The 26684-nt window shown below is 41.0% G+C and overlaps 1 protein-coding gene across 11 annotated transcripts in view; it reads right to left on the reverse strand.

Annotated features, from left to right (window-relative positions):
• trpm3 (transient receptor potential cation channel, subfamily M, member 3) overlaps positions 1-26684 on the reverse strand; it is a 128984-nt gene that overhangs the window by 42833 nt on the left and 59467 nt on the right. For all 11 annotated transcript variants that reach the window (XM_088292446.1, XM_088292437.1, XM_088292507.1 and 8 more), the window contains exons 2-8: positions 21441-21520; positions 18297-18498; positions 16681-16894; positions 16405-16529; positions 15663-15834; positions 7499-7673; positions 6132-6255 (exon numbers count right to left, since the gene is read on the reverse strand). In XM_088292446.1, coding sequence (XP_088148572.1) covers positions 6132-6255; positions 7499-7673; positions 15663-15834; positions 16405-16529; positions 16681-16894; positions 18297-18498; positions 21441-21520 — 1092 coding nt within the window. The remainder of the gene's footprint in view (positions 1-6131; positions 6256-7498; positions 7674-15662; positions 15835-16404; positions 16530-16680; positions 16895-18296; positions 18499-21440; positions 21521-26684) is intronic.

Genomic DNA, 26684 nt, shown 5'->3' on the forward strand with positions numbered 1-26684 from the left:
ATGCAGAACGGTAAAGTCCACTTATCGATTCAGTCCCTGGCGCATACTCTACTTTCATGTACCCAATTTGTACCATTCAATGCCATCCTAGCTCATTAATGCTCAGTTAAGAATATAGATATGCTTTTGTGCTCCCTTCAAGACAAAAGATGGATGATGATATCATTTAAGAAAGACCCTGATGATTGAAGATCTTCATCTTCGTTCCTGCTCCCCAGACATGTTAACCTTTACCTCGCCCTCTCGCAGCCAACATCCTCATGACCAACAAATCTAACCATGAATCTTCCCACATGCGCCCCCGCCCCTTCCTTCCAACCCCCCCGCCTCCCGTTCCTCCCAGCTTCTTCCTCTCTCTTCCCCTTCCTTCTCCAATCACGTCCTCAAGGTGACCCTGGAGTGTTTTGTGCATCGCCTCAAAATAGAGAGCTTCTGCAACAAGGCAACCTGTTAGAAAATGCAAGCTTGATAATATAATTTCAAGGACCCCCGCGGGGCAGCAACATCTACAAGAAAAGTGATGTCGGCTACTTGATGTCAAAGGTTCATCTTATCTGTTTCTACACTCGCTGCATGAGCTCTTTAAGTTGGAGTAGCTTCAAAACGGACGTGTGTCGATTCATTATTTAATATTATAATGTAGAATATGAAGGCAGGTAGTTGTCATTTTGTTATTTCAGAATTGAAAGCCAGAACGCCAGAACTGTGAGGCAGACCACTAGATCAAGATGCTACCCACTATTGCAGTTGATGTTAATTAGTATTGAGAATGATAATTCATATAATTATCAATAGACTTTCAGGTTGGCCAACGTCCTGAAATGGATTGTGTTCAACCTTGGAGCTCCCAGTGTAATTGCGCAATGACGCTTAATAATAATCACCACTCCGACTCATTTCGCTCCGTCTTCAGCTTTGAGCACACCAGAATAAAGGATAAGAGTTGAAATGCAGAGATAATGAAGCGACGTTCACATTGGGAAGACGGAGATGAGAGGAAAGAAAAAATAGGAAGACCGCACGTGGCAAAGGAAGCAATGAGGAGCAAAGACGGATGGGAAAAGTGGCAAGGCAAAGCAATCATTCTCTGAGTGGAGGATTCCCTCATCTTCATACTTGCTAAGCTACATGCTTTGGGGATCAGAGAAAAACTGTCATGCTGCAGTGAGTCAAGCTGATTAGAAAATATGCATCATTTCACTTAAAAGGGATGTAGCATGCCGAATGTGACATGCACGCACATGAACGCAGTTCACATTTTTCCTCCCAAAGCTTCGGCAGACAAAAAATGGTGGCAGTAAGCAAAAACATTCTGCATATAAATTGAAATGTGGAACGCTTTTATATGTTTTATGAGGAGAAAATAGCAATTTACAGTTTGACTGCCAAAACAGAGGAGATTGGGAACTAAGTTTCTCTCCTCATCCATTTTTAAACAGATAAATTGCCCAACTGGTAATAAACTGTCTCTTTGGCTACTTTATCTCTTTTTTCCCCTCCTCTTGTTTCTCCCAAAAGCCATTTGTGTTTTCTTTTCTTAAAGTCACATATAATCATCGGCTCCTCTTCTCCTAAGTGACCATTTTGCACTCCTACTAATTTTTAGTTTCCCTTGTCAGGAAGCCGACGAAACATGGTTGTTCCTCGTGAATATTTCATTGGAATTAAACATATAAGAACTATTCTTCACTCAATTATTCATGCCAAGATGGGAAATATCAGGGCTCTCATTGAGCACCCCCACTTGCTGAACGTCACACTATTTTGTCAACCAAGTGATAAGATCCACCATTTTTTGCATATATGGTCCGACTGTATGCTTCTACATCACCTCATCCTTAACATGTTTTACATATTTCATTAGTGGGGATTAGTCCATAAAGCTGGAGTGTTATTATAATATTGCTTGTAACAGTGGCTGCGAGAGAAGGCAACCCTTCGATGAACACCTCCATCTAGCAAAGCACTGCAATGGAAAACGGTGACCTTGTATAGGATTTGTCTTTCCACATACGGTATACTGTGCAGTAGGGCTCAACGATTTTAGGAAAAAATGCGGTTTATCTGACAGATATTGTCGACTGTACACCTAAACACGTAGTTGGTCGAATCTATATTTCCCTTTAGCAATTAGCACGTTTAGCCCCTGCTCGTTAGCCTCCTCATTTAAAATGCTACTTGTTAGTGAGGTAGTTAATATGTCACCGCGGAGGACATGATCTGCGTCACGCAGCTCGTTACTGTTGCTGTGCACAGATTCACACATAGTACAAATAAAGTCCGTACTGCTGCGGCCCAAGATAGCTTGTGGGCGAGCATTGAAGTAGTAGCAAAATAAATTACGTCCAGGTATACGGATGACAGCGACTTTTTTAAATCAGTTCAGCGCTGGTACGTGTGGCCTGCTACGTGAACGCGGGACACAAACCACAGCTTTGCCGATCTCGAAATCGAGTTGTCTGAGATCGCGATTTCAGTCCCAAAACCATACATCGTTCAGCCCTATATTTTGAGAGGCAATGAGAGATCGGCCCATCCACTGATTGTATTTGGGTATTTTGGCGACAGAGACTCACCACACTTTGCTTTCTACCACTGGAACACATGGAATTACAAATATTGTTGAGTATTATTGTATTACATAATATTTATAGACTGAATACTGTATTGATCATGGCAGCACCAAAAACCGTGAAACCTATTTTAATTTTTGGAGTGAAATCGTAGGTGCGTTTTTGACTGGTTGTTACTTTTGCAACATTGTGATGGCATTCAACACCAGCGATTAAAATTTTGCTCAGCCACACATGGAAGCGAGTTGCAGAATGCGGCACACTGCGCAACAAAAACAACAATTTGATCATGTGTTATAGGTACATTTCAACAAAACAAATGGAGGAGATGAAGTTTTCATAATCGCCAAGTTTTTATGGGCTGCAGTAACTCTGTATTATTGATAACTCCTGTCAGAAAAAGCAGCATCACAGTGGAAAAGACCAATGCCATTTTGTTTTTTTCAGGTTTATTTTGTCAATCTGGAACATAAACAGCTTTGAGTTTGACAACAAAGATCCACTGGAGAAATACGCAAAGTCCAAACTGTCTACTTGGATAAATTAACATGTTAGAGAAAATCAAACGGGATGTATTATGTTCCACATTTTAGTATCTGCGACGTTGAGTGTGTGTGGCTTTGAACGGTGGGACACGGTGACGTGCATCAACGTCATGTGTAGTTCTTGGCACAGGTTAGCGGTTAACCGTGAGCCAGGTTACATGTTGAGTGACTGAATGTCAGTTGTGGGCTAAAAATGTGCTTCTATTACTTTTTGTTTTGCACACTAAATTGATTAAACGTGCATCACTAGGTGTCCACCCTTCACCACTTTAGGGGGCATTACATTACGTTCTAGCCATGGTGGGCTACATTAAATTAGCCAATGATGCTGACGCGACCATGTGTCAGTGCTCGCAGACACGCCGCTGTGTAACTCAATTCTGCTTTGCAGTTGAATTATTGCACTTCATCTTCATTTTTTTTCACCGTGAAATGATCCAAGCAAATCAAAATCCACCCAAGAAAATCCAAGCATCTCTCACTCTTCTCTTATTGAATAGAGTTTAGTCTACACATGGTAACGGATTGGTCAATTTAGTCTACACATGGTAACGGATTGGTCAATTTGTTGTCAACAAGTGTCTTGTAAGATTGTTTCACTTTGTGTGTGATTTGTGTCAGGTCCACTTGGGCACAACACCTAAATGGGGGAGGCAGCTAAGTGCCAACTGCTTTCTGGCTCTGAGACAAACCGTAATCCATTTAGGCTTTTGGAGACTCTCTGCATGGTACATGAGCAATAATGATGGCAGCATATGTCCTGAGAGACAAGCCTGACTTTTAAACAAGCGGAACAAGGGAGAGGAATGTGTGATTTAATACATTTCCGGCAACACACACCATCAACGTTTATGACTCTATTTTCTCGAGCCGCGAGCAAGTCGAGTGCAAAGTGCAGTCTAACTGTGCTCTTAAGGGATGTTTGTGCCGTTGTGGGAGTGAACAGAGCTGACTTACTTCCTGGCCAATGAAAGTGGCTCCACTCATTCCCTTTAAATTCAGCGCAGCAGAGGCGCATAAAGTCTTTGAGAAGCAGAAATGGACTCAATGGAGTCCATGCAGAAGATAGAAGTGCAAAGTAGTTTTCTAAATAACTGCAAACAGACCTCCACTTGCAGATTGTCCGTGTCTGTTTTTTTTTTTTTTTGTGTAAATATAATGATGTGTTCTATGAATCGATTTCTACATATATGCAGAGCTTCGATGTATGCAGTTTTCATCTTTGTGAATGAAAGACGAGGACATCCACACACAGAATCTGACACCATGCGCCTCAATCAAATTCACCAATATCGCGTTACACGACATGTGCCACAATTTAGACCTGGTTTCAACTGGTCTAAAGTCTAGCTTACGTTCTGTCGCCAGGCGCACCATATAAAAGAAAACACCCTCAGTCCGTCGTGTACTTTCCCATTTTTGATTGTACGCTTCAACGCAAGCGAGTGTAAAAAAAATGTGAACAATCTCGCTGTATATTGTGTCATCATTATGTGACGTCATTACAACAGTGGTAATTGTTGTGTAAGTTCATAGCAGCAGCATCAAATTATCTGGGCTCTACAGCTGCTTCTGTTCAATGATTCACATGCCATTGTTCTGCTCTGCTGGAGCGTGTTGAGAAACTCCAGCAGTCGGCTGCTAGCAGCCCGCTGAGGATGCTGTCAATCCTCTTACATGGTGTTCAAGTGAGCGCCATGCCGGGCCTCCAACCTGCTGCTTTGCAAATACAACAGATTCAATACGTTGCAATTTCACAAGAACACATCGTGGAATAATTCATTAGAAGATGTGGATTAGGTGCCTCTATGTGCAAATAAGACCAGTTGTATCGGTACATTTACACCTGTGACTAGCCTTGATTGTTTCGGGAAGCACTGCAGAATTAAGTGTAAGTTGTCGATAAGTGTTTTCTTCAATTGTGTGAGTGTAAAAGTTAGTCATATGCATTTTATATCCTGCTCACTGAATATGTAATGAATGTGATGAGAGCTTGATTTCCCTTGCTGTTGCACTAATCATATTTGCACAAAAACACACAAGTGATGCACACACCACTAACACACTGAATCCCACGCCTGCCATTAAACGTCATTACTGTATTAAGAGGTTGCTTTTATGTGACTGACAGTGCTCCAAAGAGACTGGCACTACTCTCCAAGAGAGATGAATGTATGGAACAAATGCACTCGACAGGTTGTGTGTCTCACCTTGAACTTTGGGTAAACTCTCACTGTGCAATTCACAAGTGCTCAAATTAAGATTTACTTAGCTACAGCTGCATTGATGTCAAGATACACTGTTTCCATTCACACTGTCAGATAAGTGAGACTTATTTCTGATAAGCAATTTGAGTTTGAAAACTGTGCTTAAAACACAGTGAAATAAAAAAAAATACTGAATGATATGAATAAAATAAAATGGGACCTAAATAAAAGTTGAAAAACAAAAAGTTCTTCAGGATTAAATGCATACAAAAGTAAAAAATGAAATATAACTGATTTGTACTTTGCCTGTAATTTTTTAGCATACCAATAGAGGGAGCTCATGTGACTATTAGCGGTAGAGGCATCACACTTTGAAAATCACTCAAATGTACTGAGTATCCACAAAAGCTACTTCAAGTTCAAAACATTACCAAAGGGCGCAAATGATGTGATCCGCTCAACTGGCAGCCCACACTCGGAGTAGCCTTTCAATTGATTTTACAAAATTACTAATACACTTCCTCTACCGTCTTAATCCTGAGCTATGTTAAAAAAATTTAAAAAAAAGAAAAAACTGTCATTGCTTGAGTGACTTATTTAAAGTCAATAAACTATGAAAATTTACTCCAAAACTCTTCTTGTAAAATGTACTAAGAAGGTCTGAGTGAAAAAGACTTTATTAGTTTTTTTTCAAGTAATTATCCCTCCCCATTTTTTATAGTTTAAAGCTTCCGGGCGTGTTGATGTCAAATACATAAATAACGTGTGTGCGTGTGTGTGGGGGTGTGTCTGGTCTAGCCACTCACCAGCTCCTTCTTTTTCATACACTCCATGAGAATGATGAACAGATGTTGGGCCTGTGTGCGGCTGTATGTGAAGGTTTTCTGGATGGTCACCAGCAACTGGTCTCGCAGAGACTCGTTAATTATGCTGTGGGGGGAAAAAGAAGCCACAAGGAGAGGGATAAATGAAAAATAAACAAAAGAAAGGCAAGAGGAAGACAGAAGGGAGAAAGCGTGTGAGGGAGGCAAAGGGGTTGAATTCAATTTGTTGTCCATGAGTGAAGCCAAGGTTGAGTGGGACTCTCAGCAATGCTACTTCTGAGAGTTTCTGGCCAAATGAGCTTCATCTTAAACTGGACAGCTAGTGAGAAACTATAAAAACAATTATGCGAACAGCGCCTCCTGAGAAACATATTGCATTTTCAAAGCAATGCATCAGCATGTTTTCTAGTTACAATTTTAATTTGCTGCAATTGTTTTAATTCCAATAACCCGTTTTCCTTAAATGCATTCATTTACACATTTTGTCATTACACATACTCAGTGGAACGCCAAATGGAGTATATCTAATGAGATTCAAAAACGTTGACAAAGAAATCTGTGTATATTTTTGCTGTTCTTACTGAATGGTAACTCTAATTCACCTGCAGGCAGACTTGCAGCGCTTGTAAACGTGTTGTCTTGTTTCGCTAACAGCATTTCATGACGACAGCAAACATCACAAGTGGAAGATAGTGAACAATTCTTCTCCCACAAATTGCCAAGTGCTTGTTTTCAAGCTGTTACACTTGACGTTTACTTCACAACTAAACATTAAGCAAACAATGAATTACACGTTTTGTACTTAACCCCACCACATATGTTTGCTTTGCAAAAGCTAGCTAGCTAGCTGGCTTGCTCGCTAGCTAAATGTACTGTTTAATGTCTAATGTCAGTGTTGTGAACATGTAAGCAGACGATAACGCTGTGTACACGCATATATTCTTTTTCCCCAGTGAAAAACAATTTATATTCAGGCAGCTGAGTTGAGAAAAAACAGTCTTGTTCAGTTATTTATTTTGTAAAGCTCATACTGCACACTAGTGGTCAATGAGTGCACACCAGAAGGAGCAGCAAAATGTCAATGGACATTTAAGCATCAAAATCATGATACTTAATTCTTTGTTCTTTTAACATAAGATAAATTAAGTTAGAAAAAATATACAATTTGAATAACGTAGGGTGCTGTAATAAGTTAGGGATTAATCACGTTTCTTAATTTCAGTGAGGAAAATTCATTCAGACACTACCGTATTAAAAAAATTATCTTTGCGTGTATTTGCCAAAGTCATAAAATGCATTCATATGGATTTGCTTTTGAGCCAAATGTTATTATAGATGTAAGCGCATACCCTCCCTCCTCGGAGTATTTGTGACCAAATGCCAGAATGTCGGAAGCTCTGCCGCTGCCGTCACACACCACTACAGGGACTGGGGGGGTGTCCCTGAGGTACTCCAGCACGATGGAGATCACATTAGGGCCTCCTTCCACAATGAGAGCCACCACCGGTACGCCCTGTCCAATGCCTGTTCAAAAAACAACGACAAAAAAAAAAAAAAAAAAAATGAATGAAAGTGTCACAATTTGGGTTTATCCATGAATTCACTGCATGCTTTTTTGGCTTATTTTGCGAAAGTTTACACTACGAAAAAAAGAAGGCATTTATTTTACTGAGAAAATTGAAATGAACGGTATTACTCGTCATGTGTTTATCGTTTGATGTTTCTGGCGAAATGAGCCGTGAGCCACGTGAATCACGCGTAGCGTCTTTCGTTAGTTCAACGAACGAAGCGTCATTATTTGACTAACAGCAACTCGATCACCGATGACTTGCTTGGATGTGAATGGCTTTTTTTTTTGTCAAAAAGCAATCTTTTAGGGTTAATTGTTTCCTTTTGCCCGCTACTACTACTACTACTACTACTACTACTATTGTCTCTCTCCTATCACCACGCTAGTCCACCACACCCACTCCTACAATTCCGCATTCTCTTTTTCTTCAACAAGACCCTTGCGTGGTTACTGGGTGATTTTATACTTGCTACCAAATTATATATTTTTTTTAATAACATTATAGTCAACCATTATCCTTAAGACAGAAACAGCATGAGACCCCTGTAAACTCTCGCAGCAAAAAACGTAAAAATACGTCTTCGGTAGGCAGGGACTAAGATTTTGAAGATATATATACGTTTTATGGATTAAATGAGCTAAAAACTCAAATTTAATCAGAAAAATCAACTGTCTTTCATATTAATTCATGGTTCACTTGCCTTTATTTTTGCGTAAGAATAACGTATGAGACCAAAACATGGATAGAAGACCTTGAATAAAAATAATCGCATATTAAATCACAATGGCAATATTGATGAGGAAAAAAAAAAGGTTATTAGATTATCATTGAAAATTGTTTATTTATGGCTTCAGTGTTCAGTCCGAGTTTTCATTATACCACAGAATATTCCTAGAAGCCTATTTAGTGGTCTCGGTCCAATCCATTCCCTAATCCCGTCACCCCTCTTGTCCTGGTTAACATGCCATTTCTTCGTGGCGTTTTGACTCTCCTAATTCAAAAGCTGTGTATTGCTGGTTCATCCCCGCCCCGCACTCTCATCCCGGCTCTGCATAATTCACACAGCCTCTTGCGCGTAGAAAGACACGGGCGTTCAGAGGCATACCCACCACCGTGACGTTTTGCCTCATACAGCCTTGCAAGCAGGACAGTTACATAAGAGGAATATTTTAGGGACCTCATCTGCTTCAAAGAGTTCAAACGTCACTGTGCCGTGACACGTCACAAGATTATATATACCAGCAGAACAAAAAGCAAGAGTGGGGAAAAAGAGAGAGAAACATAAGGAAGATGATCTCTTCCATGTTGCTGTTTGCACATTTGGGGTTGACTACATGACCGCTGAGGCAATGTTGCGGTATCAAAAGCGAATTATCGTTAAAGTAAAAGCCACCATGGGGCAAACAAAGAGGGGGAAGAGCAGCTGCCGCAGGTTTATTAGTGTGAAAAGCATTTTGCCCATGCAAACCCAAAGCAAACCACAAAGTCATGAATTTATCCTGAGCTGGACTAACCGCAAACCCTAAAAATAATTTGCTTTTATTAGTTTCGCCATCTGCAATTGGCTGGCAACCAGTTCAGGGTGTCCCCCGCCTACTGCCCGAAGATAGCTGGGATAGGCTCCAGCACCCCCCGCGACCCTAGTGAGGAGAAGCGGTACAGAAGATGGATGGATAGATAGTTTTGCCATTAAAAATATCATCTGCACATTCAAAATGTGGTATGTGCCAGGGAAAAAGAAAGAGAGAGAGAGAGAGAGATCATAAAACTCAGAAATAACATTGCTCAGCAAAACACAACTGTTCCACTTCAACGCGTAATTTTTTTTTCCATTTTGTTTTTTTAAATAATTTTTTTAGCACTGTGAATTGCTATATTCTAATGACCACGGTAGGTTGTTCACACATATTGGCTTTTAATATAATTTGACAGCGATCATTGCTAACCAAAGATCATAAAAATTTGTGAGTTTTTTTTTCTTTTTGTGACAGCGACAAGTTTGGTTAGCATTCAGTGGCTCGGCTTCTTTAGCATCTGACCATTTGTGCTTGGTTGCCTTATTTCTTGCTCGAGGTTTGGCACATACTGGATATTCAACCCAATGCTTGCTGCTAAGTGAATTATTGATGACAACACAGATATAAAAAAAAACATTCAGTCGTTACAAATCCTTATATAACATTGCTTGAGGTGTTAATTTATCACTCAAGCAATAAGATTACGACGTTCATCATTTGAATCCAACAGATATAAAGGGTGCTCATTTCCCCTGCCGACTCAACAGCGCGGACCACGTATATCGTAGAAATGTCAATGTTTTTGAACACCTTTTCTCCATCAATCTTCACTACGTTGCTTTGATTGATTGGCTTCTACTTCCGTCTTCTGGCTTGCCTCGAAATGATCAATAATGGCAAGTGAAAAAGTACATGACAGAAAGCTTGCGTGAGAAAGCTCCCTTCCAGCAAATTAGGAATATCATATTGCTTTGACTCACATCAGACATCCACTGAAGTGATACAAAGCGTGCTTCTCGGGGTTTAATTCAATCAGCGCCTGAAGGCTTTGTAGCACTTGTGAGGTGTGTAGCGATTACAGGAAGTCTTATATTAAAGATCATAACTCTTTCACTTGTACTTGGTAAAAGGTGCATAAAAAAAGCACATATTATGTTAGTCCTAACCTTTTATCAGTGTGGAATATGGCGAGGGACTAATAAATGTAGACTCATCTGACCTTTTCACTTCTTTTGGAAAAGGTCTACGAGTCCACAGTCCACATTGTTGACCATGCCCTCACATTCTTTGCACATCGTGTCGCCTTTCGTCATTCATGCATTTCCTCCAACTGCACATCGACCTAAAGTGAGGCTCAGACGCCAACATCTGCACTTCTATGTAATCTCTACGTCTCAAGGCAGAACACCTTGGCACCTCCAGGAACACTGCAGCCACACGTTGAAAACCCTCCAAAAGGGGGCCCGGCGAAAAAAACAGAAGTTATCACGCTACCTATCAAGCCTAGTGCCCTTAATGGTGAGGTTTTATTCACCTGAACGCATGTCACAGAACCCATAGACAATCATGATTATCTGATTTTAACTGCACTTCTGTAAAACGAGCCAGAACAAAAGCCCGCAAAATATTTTTTATTTATGTTTCACATTTTTTGTTTGCGTTTTTGTCATTCAGAAAACGTTGCATATATATATACGTCGCGTTTCTTATGTTGTATTGTACTGAAAGTTTTCTTCCATGATTGTACAATTCTTACAAATCAAAGATTTCTGGGTCTGAGCGTTTTTGGGCAACAAGAAACTTGCTCCTGTCCACAATTGACACTGAATTGCAAAAAAAAAAAAAAAGAAAATAATTCAAATGCAACGACTGAAATTTTTTTGTAATCAATGTAACATGACATTGATTTTCACATTCCTGGTAAAAAAAAAAAACAGTTGCCTTGCAGTGTTCAGCCCGCCCCAAAAGTACACGGCTCTTGACTTTCCCATTGCCATAGCTTAGCTTTAATCTTCTGTCTATGGGCTGGTCCACGGAGGAGGTCATGATGTCACGGCTAATCTGCAACTCAAGGCCTGATGCCTTTCGAGATTCAATTACCTCGCCGACTTCATCTTTTTTTTAATTTTTTTTATCGTGTGCTGTGATTAATGAAACTGCCTGTGGAGAAAGGTCAGTGAAGGTTGCTCCGAGTTAAAACACACACATATACACGCATATACAAATTACTTGTGTCACTAATATTCCTGCTAACTGAAGTGAAATTGGAAGCACGAGCATTCAAGGTGCCTCCATCATACTGCTCGACTTGATTTGAACTCGCTGGAATGTTCTCATTAACAATGCCTCGGCATACGCGTGAATATCTGTGTGAATGATATGTTGTTGTTTTTTTGTCTTTTTTATTTGAGAGAAATTATAAAAAAAAAAAATGGTTGAGGCTGACCTTTCAGTAGACTTTTTTTCCACATAAGACTCCTCAAGGTAATGTGTCATCTGAGTGAATGCCCTCTGATCAGTTACATGCTTCCTTTTCACTTGACATTCATGTTTTCCCCCTTCAGCTCACCCTGTCAAACCCTTCTTTTCTGCTCACTTTCCTTAGTCCGCTCAACTTACTTCTTAAAGTACATGACTGAAATGCAACTCACTCTTGGCTAACGCATACCAATATTTGTGCCTGTGTTCACTTAGCTGCCGTGGAGGTGTCAGTTATTTCATTTCCAGGCTGTAGTTATCGTCAATCAACTTTCTACTGCGCTTCTCATGTCTATGATACATTTACACTATGCTTTATGTATGTGAACAGTCTTTCTCTGCAAGTATGCTTGGCAGCCTCACGTTAATCAGTGCACAGTATCCACTAGTGGTAGACCGATTATTGGATGGGTTGATTATCAGGGCCGATATTTGTCATTTTGCTTATTATTAAAAGCCGGGTTATCTTGGCTCGCTGGAGCACACTTCTCTCTCTGGTGTGCTGGTGGTCCTGCCTGCAGAAGCAGATTGGCCCGCCCACAGCACCAACTGTTTGGTTCCTAGTGCAGTGGGTAGCAGCCAATAAGCAGTAAGCTGCCTGTTTGCTTTTTCACCTCGAGTCACACGCACTATGAGAGGTCCCGCAAGCAGAGGAAGGTGCCGAATTTTTGATGAATGACACTCTGCTACAACTCACAACTAAAAGAAAACTATTTTCTGTAGTAAATTTTAAAGAGATGTTTGGTTTCATTAAACTTTAAGACCTGGGATCTTTGTGCACTTTTTGTTAGAATTTTAAAACTAGATCTGAAGAAAGCTTTTGCATGTTGTAATCCACTAACGTTGTTTAATAAACATGTGCTTAAAGGCATTTAATCTAAATCAAGTTTTGGAGTTTATAGTTTTCTAAATTTTGACACCATTTTACCCCTTTTTCAACAAATTAATATTGTCTTCAAATATCGGTTATCGGCCAGCATGACTACTAAAAATCGGTATCGGCCCTGAAAAAAAAGCATATTGGTCTATCACGAGTATCCACGGGTTAAATAGCAGGTGTGCTGAAGTTCAATCAAGCCAGCGCATGTCCAGTTTAGTCCAGCAGGTAAAAGTGGCTGTAGCGATCTTTTCACATTTTTTCATGTTTACATCTGCCAGAGCTGTCCATGAGGAGCTTTCTTTTTTTCCCACTATCAATCATAGAAGGCACAATTGTCACATTCAGCAGATTAAATGGTGACGATCTATGATATCCGCGATCCCAGTAATGTGATCAGACCTAAGCAATGTCATAAACTGTCAATTTGCAATGCATTAGAGAGTAAAAGGAACTGATTTAAAATAATTGATTTCTACTCATAATGTCATTTCTACATCGTGCATGCCAGTTGCTTAGTCGATGGAGAGGTGGGTATGTACCAAATGCAGACCCAGCAGGATTACAAGGACATAATCACATAATAAAACCCGGAGCAGGATATCTCTTACTTTCACCCCGTGATTATATTTGATCCCCAAAACAGCCTGCACAAGAATTGCCGCTAAACTCTTCTTTTTAGAATGACTCCACTTCTTTAATTGGACTGCAGGCTACAGCGGGATGCAGCAGGGAGCCGTGCTGAGAGAAAAATTGATACCTCCAATACTTGATTTTGCAGGGAGGTAATCAAATTAATAAAATAAATGTCTAGTAAACCAACAGTGAAGGTAGCAAAAAAATCAAAAATATAATTATAGTGGTGCCGCTCATTTTTGGTCACACGTCAAAGTGGAAGAATTGGCCGAAGACATATCTCCAAAAAATGTAATCGGCTCGCTGGTACCTGAAGTTACCACTGTACCACCAAAGATCTACAATATAGCAGATATTACGATCAGAGGCCACTTCGCATTCGACAGGAGCACACCCTCAAAACACCGTCATTTCAGTAAGAGGGTGAGATATACTTTGTGATCCTTGGGGGTATTTTGACAAACCTGTTTCAGACACCTCACTCAGGAATTTGAGAATAAAACGCCTCCGTAAAATGTTTCAACGTATACACCGGCAAAAGATTAACAATCTGGTATGCAGAAAGTCAGATAAGCTTGCTTTACCCTTCGTAGGGTATTGCTTATCTCGTCGGCGGATCCCCTGAGGCTAAAGTTTCTCCTTGAATCAGATATGGACTAAGTTTAAGCAGGGTAAAATTCAGAATTTCATCTCGCACTTTATATTGCCGCAGCCTGGATTGTCAGGTGGTTGTGTGACAATTGGGCGTCCCTTTGCCTTCCCAGCCCCTTTTGTATGATTCCAGGCATAGGATGACAAAGGGAAGTCCACAAGTCACATGACTCGATGGTGAGCGAGAGGGAAAGTATGTCTGCGCATTCAACCATTGAACTCAATGGGCATTGCTTTATATGCTTGAAGCAGACAGATTGTTTTTAATAAGAGATCAGACAATATACACACCAAAAATGGCGGTATCAACGGCAAGGAGCACTTGTTATGGTTTTAAAAATCCATTGGTCTCCTTGGCTTTAAAATTAATGGAGTCATATCGGCAAGGCCCTTTAGACATTTACAAAAGGTGTTTGTGTGCATGTTGACAACAAAAGGAGGGGGCAGAAAATAAATCATGGCTGCACACACCGCTTCCCCCGATTCAGGTCTGTGTCCCTGACACATTCTAAACAATATGGTGAGAGGCTATTGAGAAATGTATTTAAAGCGGGAACGGGCGGCGGGGTTGAGCGCAGCCCGGCCGGCTTTGTGTCTGAGCGAAAAATAAGAGAAATGCATTTTGTATTTGTGACGATCCATTTGGGTTCCAGCCAAGATATTAAATAGACATTGAACACTGATAAATGCTATGTGACAAGGGCTCAATAGCAAATGAAGAGCGTACGCGCGAACAAATATGTGCGCAAGTCCACACAAATACGCGTTAATAGAGCGTACACACAGCGTAGACGCACAAAATACAAATAGGCTTTTCTGAGCGTGATGTAAGCGAGATGCAAACACGTACCAACTGGACACGAAAATGACTACAAAAGGGAAAGAAAATATGATGTCATCTTAATTATGCCTCTCAAAATACTTAAATTTTACACTAAACATGAATGTCTTATCTCTTGTTAATCATACAGTGGAAAGTTGCCTCATACCGAAACAAAAAAAGCCTTAGTAGAACTTTAAGGATAGTGTGACTTCCACCGTGCTGATATGTTACCTTGCCTTAACTTGAGCAAGGCAATAAAATGTCAGAACAAGTTTTGAATTTAATGAGCTTTTACAGAAAAACCAAAGAAACAAATGGGCAAAGTTGCGTCACGTTTGTCTTGATTATAAGTTTCTAGCACGAGTTGGATCGTTTTGTCATTTGAAAAAGGCAAAGCGGTTAAGAAAGTAGGATAAAAGGCTTGAATGATGAATGGAATCGTCTTCTCTATCAATACCGGTTGAATTTGTAAAAGAAAAATATACCTTCCGTGCACAGTGAAGAATTCCGCATTCCATGTTTTGTTTCCAATATTCGTATATATTGTGATATACCAGAAGAAGATAATGCATAATATCAAGTGATTTCATTTAAAGGGGAAGTCAACCCCCCCAAAATTCATTGCAATAAAACGTTGTATGCGCCTTCACTAGTCTAAACGTGACATTCTGATTAATATTGTGCTTGCGGAATATCAGTTTAGAAGTAAATAACATAGAACATATTCTTGTAAAGTTTTTGGGTTCCCCTTTAAGGAAAGAGTTCAACTAAGTTGTCAGGAAGCTTTGAAGAAAAATAAACCTGTTCTGAAGGAAGCCATTTTCAAAAGGCTAGTGGGGTTTGCTAAAAATATCCTCTGTATGGCTAGCATAATTCAGGTAGTGATTCGTCAGGCTGCAGTACAGTACAAATGTTGCAGGCTCAGTGGATCAATAATGCACACGTATGCTTGACACTCACGTGTGTTGATCTTCTGTAAGGAGATGTGCTTCTCTAACTGTCGCCGCAGTTTGACCTCAGCGCCGTACTTCCCCGTGGTGCCGTTGTCGGCCAGGATGAAGTGTGAGTGGAGACTGTTGAGAACCGTCAGCTTGCTCATCGGGTTGGACATGGTTTGGTATGGACGCACCACCTGCACAAATTGTAAAAAAAAGAAAAAGAAAAAAAGGAAACGTGTCTAAAGATAGGATGGTGTTCATGTTGAATATTATTATATGTTGAATATGTTAAAGACTAAGCATCGTGAGCATAAAACAAGTTATTAAAAAAAAAAAAGAAGAAAGAGTATATTCCCTGGGGTCAGGTGCGGCATCGCAGAGGGGCTCGTCTTATTATTTGAGAAGGGCGGCGCAAAAAGCAAGAACTGGCAAACAGAGGACGAACATTACCAAAAACAAACAAAAAAAAAACTATACAAAGCAGAGACACGTTTAAAGCAATTTGCATGTCTTAGACAACTTAAAATACTTAGTAATGAAACCAATTTCATTGCTCGTGGAATAAAATAAATTAATCAACTTGACATTTTACATCACACAGCAACAATATTCCGATGCTGTGTCTATAATCACATGAGATGAAGGTGGCATTTGTAATGCATAAAAGGTGCGCTTTGCTCACCGATTTGTGTCCTTCTAATGTGCAAAAAACATTACAAACATTAGTTGGGCTTGTGTTCATTGTTTCTCGCTTTATTACTCACGTCTTTGCCAACGAGATCCTCCTGATTTTCCACGATGCCCCAGGGAGCAATACCAATGGTGCAGATCTTTCCCCTGGACTTGGAGGCATGGTCTTTTAGTGCATCACCCACATGGCGAATGACCCCTATTGTTTCCATGTGAGGCAGGGTCCGAAAAGAAAACAACATATTGTTCTGATAATGAGAATCCACTCACCTCTCCCGTGTTGACGTTCAATAATTTATTGTATTTGGCCTCGCTGACTTTTAGACCAGACCGCATGTGTGGTATTTCACCTGTATTGACTCCTCCGGTGAAGATCCAGGCGCCAGTCGTCATGGCAGCTTTGATGAGCCCTTTGCCGAAAACCTGCTTAAGTTTTGGTTGCAATTCAAAGTTCTGCAGCCCTCCGTGGACTGAGATGAGCAGCTTGGGGAGCTCCAGCTGCCACTCCTTGGTCATCAGATGCAGCAGCAGGTCCGGCTTGGTGTCATAAGACACTCGCACGTACTGCAGACAGATGGACACGTGTCATGCTGATATATGGACACCCGCGAGACAGATGTTGGCTATAATTGGAGTCCACATCCATTATAAAAACATCTGTTTATGTATCTAATCCATCCTCAGACACCCAAACCAACATATGCATGGCATGAATAATTCAACTCTGAAAATAAAATTTGCTGCAATTCACCTGTAATCATCTACGCGAACTGCACGGATGCTATAATTAACACACACAGTGAGTGTAAGAATCAGATGCAAGTCATTTGAAACAAACTCATTGCACTTCTAATCATTAATCAATTATAGACACTTGATTGAGGCTCCTGTCTTGAATTATTCTGATGAGGAATGGTGATCCATCATATGAAATGTTTTTTTCATGGCTCTCAACATTGTAATTTGAGTAGAAGACACTTCAGATTGTTATTAAACTACTTATGTAACGCATAAGTCGGCGAAACAAAAAACATTAACTCATTCACTGCCAACTGCTTTCAAAGCAGATTTGGCACTCTTGCCAGCTGTGTCACAGCATTTTGACTGATCTTTTAAGACACACAGAATATGGAGTTCTGTGGCAACATACACAGCAAACCTACCAAGACAAAGAGAAGACTCACTAATTAATCATATAAAAATTATATAATTAATTGCAATTAATCACATTTTTCAATTACTACTTTTTTGCGAAGCTTGTTACAGATATTTGCTGACTGGTTAGCACGATGGCCTCACAGTGAGAGACAGCATCGGGCGTGGGTTCGATCCCGGCTCCGGCCATCCTGTGTGGAGTTTGCATGTTCTCCCCGTGCTTGCGTGGGATTCCTCCGGGTACTCCGGTTTCTTCCCACATTCCAAAAACATGCATGGCAGGCCGATTGAACACTCTAAATTGCTCCTAGGTATGAGTGTGAGCGCGGATGGTTGTTCGTCTCTGTGTGCCCTGCGATTGGCTGGCAACCCATTCAGGGTGTCCCCCGCCTATGCCCGAAGATAGCTGGGATAGGCTCCAGCACCCCCGCGACCCTAGTGAGGAGAAGCGGTACAGAAGATGGATGGATGGATATATATTTATATATATATATATATATATATATATATATATATAGAGAGAGAGAGAGAGAGAGAGAGAGAGAGAGAGAGAGAGAGAGCGAGAGAGAGAGACAGCTTTCCTTGCTCTCATCCTTCATGAGGTGACGTGAGCATCGCAAAATTTGCCTTGCAGTTTGCAATGTGAAACTGCTTATTTTCGAGCCTTGACATATAATAATATTATTAAAGATAATTTGAGCAATTTTGTTATTTCAGATGAGCCTATCAAATGGGAAGCCCTTGCTCTCATTTTCGAAAAAGGTTAGTGACTCCCTGATATAGCACATCTATAGGTGTAGTGTGTGATCACCATGGCTTTGTTGGAATGTCCTCCTCCCTGGAACTCAATGGTGCCAAATGCGTCCGTGGGGCTGAGCTGCGTGTGTTTGCTGATGGACCACTTCTCGGACAGACTGTCATTCTTGGCCGGTCGTTCCGCCTTATCATTGTGACTGGATGAGATGCCGGGGGGAAGGCCCACATGCTGTCCTATGAGGCGACCGCAGCAGCACCTACATGAGATGAGAACACTTTTTCACCAAATTGGATATATGTAATACTTTGTAGCATTTAAATGAAATTGAAGGACAAATGGAGATGACTTAGTGCGTCCGGTGTAAATATGAAGTGACAGCCTGTCAACAGATTTGTGTCGTCTCATAGGGACGTGGACAAGGATTTTGAAGGTTCTGCTGGAGCCTTGCACTCTGTTAGCAAGTCCATCTCTTTTGATTTTCTGCTCTGAACTGTCTTTGTCCCTCTTGGCCATCCACGGGAGCCATTAAAGTGAAAGTTATAAAGATGCCGGAATTGCATTTCAAGTTCAGTCCTTATTTAAGACGTTGCTTTCATATTTGTCTTTCAGTCCCACGGAATGAAGTATGAGAAAGTGGCTTGGAATCGGATTCAGTTGACACTTCATATTTACATCTTCATTGCTTTTCCTTTCCAAACGCAAGTGTTTGTTTTCGACTTGAAAGAAACGATGTGATCTCGAGGGAAATTGCTCCTACAGCATTCGTTGATAATCTGTTAGTGCAACATACTGTAGCTTTCCTCTGTGCATCAAGGCAGCGGGAGAGGAATTAAAATATTGCCTTTTCGGATTTCTCATCAAAGCGGCGACAGCTGTCTTAACGATTTGAATCGCATCAAAGAAACCGGTTCAGAATCACGAGGGCAATGTTTAAAACAGATTCGCAGCCGACTCCCCTCAATTATTTGGATAGTTGTGGAAATGAATGATCTCGTAAATGTTGATAAATTGAACCTGAATTGAATAATTTAGCTAAAAGCAGAAACAATTGTGACGGTAACCTTAATCTTTGATTAAAAGCAAAACTAAGTGGTGAATTTCAACCTTTTCCATCTCATGCATATTCAAAGAGGCTATTAGAATAATCATAATAATTAGTGCTGTTAGACTGGGCTCCATCGTCGGACATTCCTCTCATGAATCTGCACCGCATTAACAAATTCTGGCAAGAAACGGCCGTCTGTTATTATTAGTGGTGTCCTCAGGCCAGGTCCTCGCTGTCCTTTTCAAGTTTGAACATTTGGCGGAGGTTGCTGATGTGAACAGACAAGAGTGTCAGATCCTTGGCTCCACAAAGCATAGAGGTGTCCATCTTGACCTCGCACATGCTACCTCCGCCCCCTCCTCACCTAGCAGGTCGCGCAATTAGGTTTTTTTTTTCCTCAAGTTGTAAAGTTTGACAGGATCAATGCTTTGCCTTTATCTATGTGCGTGACTTTCTTTTGATGTTCTTTTTCATTTAGAGCAAAGGTTAATTGCGCTCACCTTGGCAACAACATTTTGCAGGGGGTCATTAAGTCGTGACCAACTTATATAAAAGTCAAACCAAGCAAAAAGTGCGGCTCTCTATTATTTTACATAATTACACTTAACTATGTTTAATTTGACAACATCTCAGAAGTGAACTGAGCCACTTGGTGGAATCTTTAAAACCTTTATCATGATCAAATGTGAGGGCAGACAGGGACCATAATTCTCAAAATACATTTTTGCAAGTAACTTAAACACTCAAGTACTGAAATTTGTGAATCAGGGATTCCCATTTCAAGATGCAAATGTCAAACTTTGTGTACCAGTCGCTTGTGGTCAATCAGTCTGTGTCTGCCCTAGGACCGAGCCCGGTTGCTTCTTCCACGTGGCCAGCAGAAGGCCAAAATCTCTCCAATCAAGATTTAGGACAACGCCGCTGGGTCGGGAAATTGAGAGGGCGTGACCGAGTTCACCGGTTCGTCTGGGCTGGTGAGAGCCAAGTGAGATTTGTACGCCTTATCTGTACACTCCTCCTGGCTTGTTGGTCGGTGACGATAACGGGGCGCACTGAGCTACCCATCTATCATTCCGGTCTGAGTGATCACCTCTTTCGTTACACTGAGGATAATTCATCTGACAACTCCGCTTTTACAGATAACAGCAATGCCTTCACACTCTGCTGGAGCACGTGGATGCCTTCAGGAGCCTGTTGTTCTTCAACAGCGGCCGTCAGGCTCACATGGGTCCATTGTTGGCGCTAACAACATTGGACTTTTTCTTGGACAGCGTAGGAAACCTCTTACAACTGCTTCACTGCTGGCTTTTGGAAGAGACGGCACTCGTGAAGGAGCCCAGCTGTGGTGCAGATCTCGAATAAGCATATTTTATTGACATAGTAGTTGGACTCATGTAAGCACATCTCATCCTTCATTTCAGTTGTGAATAAATGCTGTTAAAGGAAGCAGAGCATATACGAAAATAATATGGAAATAAATAGCATGTGAGAGCACCACACTGTGAGCTTTGTTGTGCCATTCAAATGCTGTTATTCCTTTTCATAGGAGGTAGGTGCTTATGGGGCTGCTACTTCTCACTTGTGCAATGGCGCAAAAGGATGTGTCTGATGTCACAGAGGCTTTGCATTAACCCATAAATACAGGCTAGCACACAGGTGACAGTGATGTTTATTTGGTTTGGGACAATTTGCTATGAGCAGGCTGCGCTTGTGTAAAACAACAACTGTGGGCGATTCGACCGGTGGGGGAGACAGCTTTTTCCTACTTTAGTTGTCATCATCGTTACAGTTTCACACTGCCTGAGTGTGCCTGTGTGTGTGTGTGACAGAGAGGAGGACAAATTGACGCTAGAAGACTCATCAATGAAATCCTCATGTGGCAGATGGAGGCCTCTTAACTCATAATAGGCTTGGTGTCTAGATTTCTTCTTTGTGTTCAAATGGTAATCATAGATAACTTTTAAATTGGTGTCATGTACAAATAGGAGGGTTGCAATAATCGTGTCATTAAGATGATGCAAGCAACAACCACTTGCACTTCAACGACTTTTATGTTCTTTTTCGGATTCATTCGGAGACAGTCCATCTGTAATGTCCCCACGTTAGGAACCGCTGTTGCAGGATGAACATTTGAATTTCGGTACGTTCCTTACCTATGGGGGTCTTTGGCGCTCACAATGATATGAACACATTCTCTCTTGCTGAACGCTCGCTCTATCCATGATTTCTGTGCCTGTGGACACAAAAACAGAACATTAAGGTTAATGGCGCACCGGGTGTCCAAAAGACAAAAAAAGAAAAAATAGAAAATCGAGTTCACCTGAAAATGGCTTTTGCGAAATGCTTACGCAATGGTAAATGGGACTTTGTTATGAATAATTGGCCATAATACTGCGGGACATTATTTACAGCATACTCTACATAAAAATGCAAGTTGTCTTCAAAGACAAGCAATTTGGCGACACGCAAATTGCTCTTGAGACACACATCTCCAAACAAGATTTAGAAACAAACACACTTGAAAAAGCCCACACTACTGTAAATTGAGTGATTCACACATAATTTAAACAGGCGGACACAAATGCTTCCCGTGGAGACTTGAGTCAAACCTGGCTGAGAGAAGTTGATGAGAGAAAGAGGAAAAGCGGATGTGAAATGCACCGAGGCAGTAAATGATGTCAGTCCATGTCACATTGCTAAGTGATGTGCAGCCAGCAAAGTGTGTGTCTGCTTACTGATATTTTATGCATGCAAGGGAGGCATCATACCACATATGAAAGAAATTTGCAGCAGTGAGTAACTGCACTGCTTCATAATGTGTAATATTTTGGTTACCGAAATAACTTACAATTTCCAGCCGCAACGCCGAACAAATGCTTAAAGGAATACCTCTCCGAAAGCTGTAAAAGCGAGAGTGTTCTTGTACCACGTCATTAATATGCAAATAGTCTTCATGTGAACGTATGCCGACCACATACAAATAAGTAGCCAGCATTATGCAGTCACGCTGGAATTGTGCACGTGGTCGCCGTGTTCTTTGCAGGTCTGAGTGACAGTAACACACATGGGCCAATTATCCTGCTGCACACGTGCACATTGGCTCTGCATACAATGCCTGCGGCACGGGATTAGAATTGAAATACACCTGTTTATATAATCCCAAAATCCTTGATAAATAAATACTAAGAGGTATCCATGCAGGAATCATCATACCCCGTATGAAAGAAAAGCACAGTGTGCTAGGCTTTTAAGTTCCACTTACGTTTTATATGCCATTAACATTCTCTAGTGGGAATGGTGACTTTGATACAAGCAAGCAAGTTGGAAATTTATTTTTATAATTGGCCAAGAAGGGTTTGATACTGGGTTGCAAACTGAATCCATGAATAACGTAAGAGATTGGAAAATGAGCCTGATTAACAGCACCACTTTATCATGATAAAAGTGAAAAAAATTCCCTTAAAGTATCAAGAATGAATAAGCGTAATGTTTTGGGGTAAATGTTATGAGGTGAGTGTACTGGCAAACTACAAAGAAAAAAAGTCTACACGTGCCGGTTTAAATGTCATTTGCTTGAGATGCAAAACAAAAGAGACTATAATATTTGTAATATTTCAGAGGGGGGGGTTACCAAAGAACCACAAACAAAATATTGTAACTTTACTAAAATCTAAAAGTTTGTGGCTCAATATTTCCATGATTGAAAAAGCCATACACAGAAGCACTGCATCATTATGCTTGTGTTGAGATCAGGATGAAATGTCCAAAGGACAATTTGGAGGATGCAAACGCCCAAATACAAAAGCAACAAAAAAGGTCTTGCCTGCTGTTCATTCTGGGAGAACGGAGATGGCTCGTCTCCCAGCCAGCAGTGCGGAGACTTGCTTGTTCAAGCCTTTGACCAGCGCCGCCGCTACAACAACACACTACACAGCCGCCTCACTGAGCCTGTCACACCACAGCACCACTAAACCCACCGCAAACTCGCCACAAACCGGACTGGACCGAATCTACGTCGGCAGACTTACCCTAACACCAGACTTGAACCATCACTCATAGGGGGCCTGGAAGGGCGAGATCTCACCCTGCGACCACATATGACTTAGTCAGTCACGACAGCAATTGTTTCTATGAAAAACTGAAACTGAAAATTCATTCGCCAGCAAACTAATCCGATTAGAGTTGGCAGTGGTAAACGCATAGACAAGATTAAAGTCGAAATCAAACTGTTAGGACAATAGCGAAGACATTGTCCATTTTGCAATATGAATAACGCAGAGTAAAGTCTCATGAACTTGGCAAGTACGTTTTTCCGAAGACGTAGAGGTCCAGAAAGTAAAAACCCTGCCAGTTTGGCTTTAGCAACAGGTGCGTCTACTCAAGACCTCGTTTACATGCCCTTTGAGTAGAAGAATCAATGGCTAAAGACAATTTTTATGATCTGGATTTGGATTTGATGCCTCTGCTTAGACCAGACGCATGAACGTTCTTCCTAAAGCATCTCTTCCCTTGAGGGCAAACAGTTGCGACAGCTGGCGAAGTTAGCAAAATGTGTGTACACGCCAGGGTCCATTCAAGGTTGCAAACATTTGCAAAAAACGTTTGCTAACAGTTTTAGTAGTTTTTCTTGAGACATTTCCCGTCGACAAGAAAAGTACAGTTGAATGTCTGTAAAATGTCTGGCGAACATCGAACGATCATTTTTGACCTTGAAAAAAACCCGGATGAGAACGCAACATTTGCTACCTTTGCAAACCTTTGTGAATGTTTGCCACTTAGGGGCTTAAAGGGGAAGTCAACCGCCCCCAAAAATCTTTGCAATAAAATGTTCTATGTGCCTTTACTAGTCGAAAGAAGGCATTCTGATTAATATTATGTTTGTGGAATATGAATTAATCAGCAAAAGCCACCCGTTTTTAGCCATCTCAGGGGGCGGCCATTTTGCCACTTCTGTCGACTTAAATTGACATCAGAGGTGCTCAGGGCTCAAATAATGACCAATCAGGGCTCATCTGGTTTGGTCTCTGAAGCAGTGCCATTGGTCGTTAACTAAGCCCCGAGCAACTGTGATGTCATTTTTGTTAAACAGCAAGTGGCAAAATGGCCGACCCATGAGATGGATAAAAAATTGTAGATTTTATGGCTTAATTCATGTGCCACTAATCAGAATGCCATGTTTCGACTAGTGGGCTTGCAAAGAACACATTTCTTGTCAAGAACACTCTCAATTTGATTTCGCCTTTAAGAATGCAAGTTTCTTTTTAAAAGTTGGAACGGCTGCATACTTGTTCACTACCACCCCCTTGCCTCTGACGTATTTTGGTAATAGCAGCACAAAATGCATCTCGGGATATATACCTGGCCATGCCTTCACAAGTATCCAATCGATGCATCCTTGGTTTAAGCAAGATCATTGGTCCCTAACCACTGGGGCAGCATAGATGAAAGAAAAAAAAAAACTTTTTTTGGTCGCATCATGCTAATATTACACCCACAAGCTAGCAAAATGAGTAAAAACCATCCCACGTACGAAGCCCGCGCTGCACAATATGCAGCCGGCAATCACCAGCCCACCTTTAATATCATGACTAATTTGGCATGCCTGCTTTGCCTTGTGTTGTTTCCGTTATGGAGACCACTATAGTGAATTTGCCCTGAAGATGAATAAATGATATTTCTATCCTTTGCCGCATCTATCAATAAGGCAGAGCAAACACCCAACTATGGATATAACTGAAGGAAAAATATAAGGAGCTTTAGTGCTTTTCTGTCATTGGTTAAATAACACAGGCCTCAAAAAAAACCTTTCGACAGATTAATGCATGTCATTCCTTGAGATTCACGCCAACGAAAATTCCTCAGATGCGAAACAAAAATAATGTGCTGAATAGACACTCATCAACAAAAGATTTCGCTCAACCTTATGGACAAAAAGCAAGTCAATCTTTGTGTGATCAGTGCCATTTTACCCACTCACCTGAATTTTGTGGCGGGCTGCATTCTTGTGGGCTTCCCCTCATAAAGCAGACTGCAGGTAGTATTTTGATGCATGATTCTTGCCCGAAGCCATAATGAGTGTATTAGTGTGCATGTTCACGGTGCTGAGGATGCACACTGAGCCAGCCCTTAACCGTTGCCAAAGTGATCAGTCTCCTCCCCACCCCGAGCGCCAAACAGTTCAACTGGCTGAGTCTGTCACGGGTCGATCTCGTCAATGTCAGTCTTTCTAACCTGGTGTGTATTTTTATAGTAATGTGCACAGATGATTTCTTTTACAAAGAAGTAAAGATCATTTTTTTATGTAGCTCTTGAATTGGACCGTAGTAATAGAGGGCATGAAGAGTAAAAGCAAAGTTTTCCAAGTTTTCAGCATTCACGCAAGCTTGACGGCAATACATTTCTTTAAAATGTGACATTGAATGCCTTGTGTTTATTTGGGACAATATATCACATTTTGCTTCCACACAAACATAACGGTTTAAATCAGTCAAATGAAGCACTTAGTGAGTTTATGATGCACTTTACTGGGTATGACCTTTCGGCATTATTGTGGCGCAACTGTGATTATCACCTCCTGGGAATGTGTTTTATGAATTGTTTTGTTATTTTTTTAGCTTTTGTGTCTGCTCACCAGTTGCCTCATTCCTCAACCGGACATTGTTGTTTTCATGCCTTTTTTTTCCTGATTTGACTTTCAAGCTTCTTTGCTAAAATAGCTATGCGGTTATTGGATTAACAAGTAACCTCGTTCCAGCACTTGAAGTGTAAATTAAGCCTTAAACAAGGAAAACTTGGAAAAGAGTCAACCTAGCTTGAAGGAGAACACACACTGGTTTGTTGTTCCATTGCTCTCCAACGTACACTTCCAGAACTGAACTGACGTGAACCTCTCGCAAGTTTGTAATTCATATCCGTCGAGGCCTGTTCACCCGACATCTCTGACACACTCCGCTGCTTCTCTTCATTATTGTCCCTCCCCGCTTACTATAACATTACACTTGTGAGAAGCACGCAGTTTGCAGTTGCGTTACAAAAAATAGCAATGTGTTAAAAAGGATAAAGCTGAAACCCGCCAAAGGGTTTCCTTCAATGCATTGGGAACACTGCGCATTCTATTCCAAATCAAAACATCAAAATAAAGGTATGAATTGTGGAACACAGTTGTATTTATGGAATACAGATCAATGCAGTCAAATGAACACAAGATGGAAAAGCAGTTGACATGTTCCAGAATTTAGTTGACTGTGCGACACAGATCTTAAGCAGTTCTCAAAAAGTGTGGTTATACAAATTACTATTAGTGATTCTTAGGAAAGCAAATTTTAAAAACATTTTCGTGCCTATACTGTATTGGTCAACGGCCTAATATGAATTTTCTTTACTTTTTGTACAGGGGT

Source organism: Idiotropiscis lumnitzeri, chromosome 1 (assembly GCF_059441095.1).
Source record: "Idiotropiscis lumnitzeri isolate Australia: NSW breed Sydney's pygmy pipehorse chromosome 1, RoL_Ilum_1.0, whole genome shotgun sequence".
Taxonomy (NCBI): Eukaryota; Metazoa; Chordata; class Actinopteri; order Syngnathiformes; family Syngnathidae; genus Idiotropiscis; species Idiotropiscis lumnitzeri.